This window comes from Palaemon carinicauda, chromosome 3 (genome assembly GCF_036898095.1).
Source record: "Palaemon carinicauda isolate YSFRI2023 chromosome 3, ASM3689809v2, whole genome shotgun sequence".
NCBI classification, from domain to species: domain Eukaryota; kingdom Metazoa; phylum Arthropoda; class Malacostraca; order Decapoda; family Palaemonidae; genus Palaemon; species Palaemon carinicauda.
Window position 1 is genome coordinate 102,499,475 of NC_090727.1, and position 4,050 is coordinate 102,503,524.

At 37.3% G+C, this 4,050-nt stretch overlaps 1 protein-coding gene across 1 annotated transcript; it reads left to right on the top strand.

Moving 5' to 3' along the window:
* Positions 1 to 264: 264 nt before the first annotated feature.
* LOC137633126 (flagellar attachment zone protein 1-like) lies at positions 265 to 1,753 on the top strand. Its single transcript, XM_068365290.1, has 2 exons — positions 265 to 1,217; positions 1,741 to 1,753. The coding sequence occupies exons 1-2, from the start codon at positions 265 to 267 to the stop codon at positions 1,751 to 1,753; spliced, it is 966 nt and encodes a 321-aa protein (XP_068221391.1).
* Positions 1,754 to 4,050: the final 2,297 nt, after the last annotated feature.

A 4,050-nucleotide genomic window follows, 5' to 3' on the forward strand; every position in this document is an offset into this window, starting at 1 on the left:
CTAGGGAACGCACACAATTGGAGGAAGTACCTCCAAAGGATTTACGTGACGAATTAGACGGAGCAGAAGAGGGAATTCAGATGTTTGATGATTTCCTCGCTAAAATAGATCAAGAAACTGAAACGGGAATTGACCCAAAAAAACATCCGTGAAGAGGTTGATGGCGAAGAGGCAAATGAAATTGAGTTATCTAAGGACAACATAGCTATATCAGCTATAAGTGAAGATTTAGATAGAGCCAATAAGAAAATTGACTCTCTTATGATGAGTCTAGAAAAAGCTGAAGCTCAAAACGAAAAACTTCGTGAGGAGCTTTTGGTCAAGACTTCTGTAGAGACGGGAAAAATTGAGTTGAAGGACAACATAGCTATATCAGCTATAAATGAAGATTTAGATAGAGCCAATAAGAAAGTCAAGTCTCTTATGGAAAGTATAGAAAAAGCTGAAGCTCAAAACGAAAAACTTCGTGAGGAGCTTTTGGTCAAGACATCTGTAGAGACAGGAAAAATTGAGTCATCTGATAACATCGCTAACTTAGCTTTAATAGATGATATTGAAAGAGCCAATAAGAATATTGACTCTCTTATGGTGAGTCTAGAAAAAGCTGAAGTTCGAAACGATCAAATTCGTGATGAGCTTTTGACCAAAGTGGCGGTAGAAAAGGAATTAGAAAATGCCCATGAGGAAATTCGGATGCTCGAGAAGAGGCTGGGAAGAGTAACAGAAGATCTCAAGACAGCCAACGAGAAACTTCTGGAAAAGAGCGACTTGGAGGAATACATCGAAAGTGCTGATAAGGAGATCCGAACACTCTGGGTTGAACTGGACAGTGTTAAGGCTGAAAACAAGAGACTGAAGACCGAAAACGTTTGTCAAAAGGCAGCTTTAGAAAGTGAACTTAATGCTGCAGTCGAGGAGGTCTACAGAATAGGAACTAATTTGGATACTGTCCTGGATGAGAACTACAAATTGAAGACTGAACTATTAATCAAGAAAGACGTGGTGTGCGATCTGGAAATGGCTGAGGAGGAACTGGAAAAACTCTGGAAAGAAATCGCTGGTGTTAAAGCAGAGAATAGACGACTGAAGAGAGACCTCTCAGAGGAGAGAGCCACAAAAAATATGTTGGTGAAGGCCGACGAGAAGAATAAAAAACTGGAAGAAGAAATTAGGAGTCTAACTTCAGTGGCAGACGAATTTGCAATTTATAAGGAGAAGTATCAAGATATGATGGAAAGAAACATGAACCTAGAGATGGAATTAAACCATAAGAATTACGCTATTGCCCAACTTGTAGACGGTCTCTCTCAAATACACCCCGAGTTGAAGGAATTATATCATAAAGAAATTTCTGGTGAGCAGACTGGGGATTTAATATGGGATGGCCAGTTGAATAGATTCGCCCTTCAAGAGACGAGAAGGCAGGGCTGGAAGAAAAACTAAAGAGGAATTATATCCCAACACAAAATATGAAAAAAAAAACTGGGGATTATAAAATCGCCACCCAAAAAAATAAATGGTGATTAAACATCGCCACCAAAAAAAAAAAAAAAAAAAAAAAAAAAAAAAAAAATTAAAGGTGATTATGATATCGCCACCGAAAAAAAATGTATTTATAGGAAAAAAAGGAATAAAATTTTTGTTTAGTTTTGTTTGGAAGGGATTTTTTTTTTCTGTTTAGTTTTGTTTGGAAAGGAATAATCTTTTTGTTAAGTTTTGTGCTTCACCCATTCTGGACAGGTTCAGGACATAATTTTCACTGGAAAGGACACCTGAAAATATTTGGCTTGAAGGACGCTTGGATGGATTGCCCCCAGCTTGAATGATGCAACGCTGAACTATCCAGCTTGAACGATGCTTGGAATAACCTGGAGGACAACAGGCTCTGCAGAGGGAAGAAAACTAGCTGAATCCAGTATGCTTTGTACCTTGATGGACGAGTACAGGCGTCTGTCAAGTGTACAAATGGTCGGGTATCTAGATCTATTCTTTTGGATACCAACCTTCGGGTGGTTCTGGGGGAATAATCTAGAAGACTGGCTATGCAGGGGGATGAAGCTGGGATTCTTCTAGTATGCAGACAAGTTCTTGGAGGTTGAACCAAGACATCTTTGGCTGGGAAGAGAAGCTGCATCTTTTGGAGGTAGGCATTCATGGTTAAGTGGGCAGCATCAGTCCAAATTTTTAGGAACTCGCAGCTGTGGAGCATCAAATAGCAGGAGCAGAAGATAGTAAAAGCTAGCAAAATTTAGTAGCAGTAGCAGAACCAGCAGCAATGGAAAAGCAACAGTTAGCAGTAGCTAGTAGCAGTCGCAGCTGAAGTTAGCAGCAGTATGCAGCAGCCGTTATCAGAAGCAGCTAGGAGAAACAGCGAGCAGCATGTGCTAGCAGCAGCAGTTTGCAGCAGCAACAGTTGCAGTAGCGAGCGGCTGCAGCAGAAGCAAGCAGCAGCTGCAGCAGGCTGCAGCAGCAGCTAGCAAAAGTGGCAGCAGCTACCAAAGGTAGCAGTAGCTGCAGCTAGCAAAAGCAGCTGAAGCAGCAGTCTGCAGAAGCAGCAGAGAGCTGCAGCAGCCGCAGCTAACAAAAGCAGTAGCAGCTACCAAAGGTAGCAGCAGCTACAGCTAGCAAAAGCAGCAGCAGCAGCAATCTGCAGAAGCAGCAGTAAGCAGCAGCAGCAGCAGCCGCAAGCAAGAGCAGCAGTAGCAGCAGCAAGCAGCAGCACTAGCAACAGCAGCTTGCAGTAGCAAATAGCAGCAGCTAGTAGCCGAAAGTAACAGCATACAGCAGCTAGCAATAGTAGAGACTGCAGCTAGCAGCAGCAGAAATTAGCAGCTACAATTTATAGTAGCTAAAAGCATCAATTATGAGCAAGCAAAATCTCCCAACAGCTGGGGGTCGTGAGAAACACCAGGAACAGAAGCAGCAAAAAAAAAAAAAAAAAAAAAAAAAAAAAATACTAAAAGAAAAAAAAAAAAATTGGTGATTGTAATATCGCCACCAAAAAAAAAAATGGTTATTATAATATCGCCACCAAAAAAATAATAAAATGGTGATTATAATATCGGCACAAAAAAAAATGGTGATTATAATATCTCCACCAAAAGAAAGAAAAAAAATGGTGATTATAATATCGCCACCAAAAAAAAAAATGGTGATTATAATATCAACACCAAAAAAAAAATGGTGATTATAATATCGCCACCAAAAAAAAATGGTGATTATAATATCACCACCAAAAAAAAAAAAAAAAATGGTGATTATAATATCGCCACCAAAAAGAAAAAAATGGTGATTATAATATCGCCAGAAAAAAAAAATGGTGATTATAATATCGCCACCAAAAAAAAAAAAATGGTAATTATAATATCGCCACCAAAAAAAAAGAAATAAAAAAATTGGTGATTATAATATCGCCATCAAAAAAATAAAAAATATGGTGATTATAATATTGCCACCAAAAAAAAAAATGGTTATTATAATATCGCCACAAAAAAAAATGGTGATTATAATATCACCACCAAAAAAAATGGTGATTATAATATCGGCACCAAAAAAAAAATGGTGATTCTAATATCGCCACCAAAAAAAAAAAAAAAAAATGGTGATTATATCGCCACCAAAAAAAAAATGGTGATTATAATATTGCCACCAAAAAAAAAGAAAAGAAAAAGGGTGATTATAATATCGCCACCACAAAAAAATAAAAGAAAATGGTGATTATAATATTGGCACCAAAAAAAAAAAAAGTGATTATAATATCGCCACCAAAAAAAAAATGGTGATTATAATATCGCCACCAAAAAAAAAAAAAATGGTGATTATAATATTGCCACCAAAAAAAAAAAAATGGTGATTATAATATTGGCACCAAAAAAAAAAAAGTGATTATAATATCGCCACCAAAAAAAAAATGGTGATTATAATATCGCCACCAAAAAAAAAAATGGTGATTATAATATCGCCACCAAAAAAAAAGAAAAGAAAAATGGTGATTATAATATCGCCACCAAAAAAAAAATAAAAGAAAATGGTGATTATATTATTGCCACC

Coding starts and splice junctions, on each gene's coding strand:
- LOC137633126 (XM_068365290.1), top strand. CDS start 265: ATGAGTCTAGAAAAAGCTGAAGCTCAAAACGAAAAACTTCGTGAGGAG.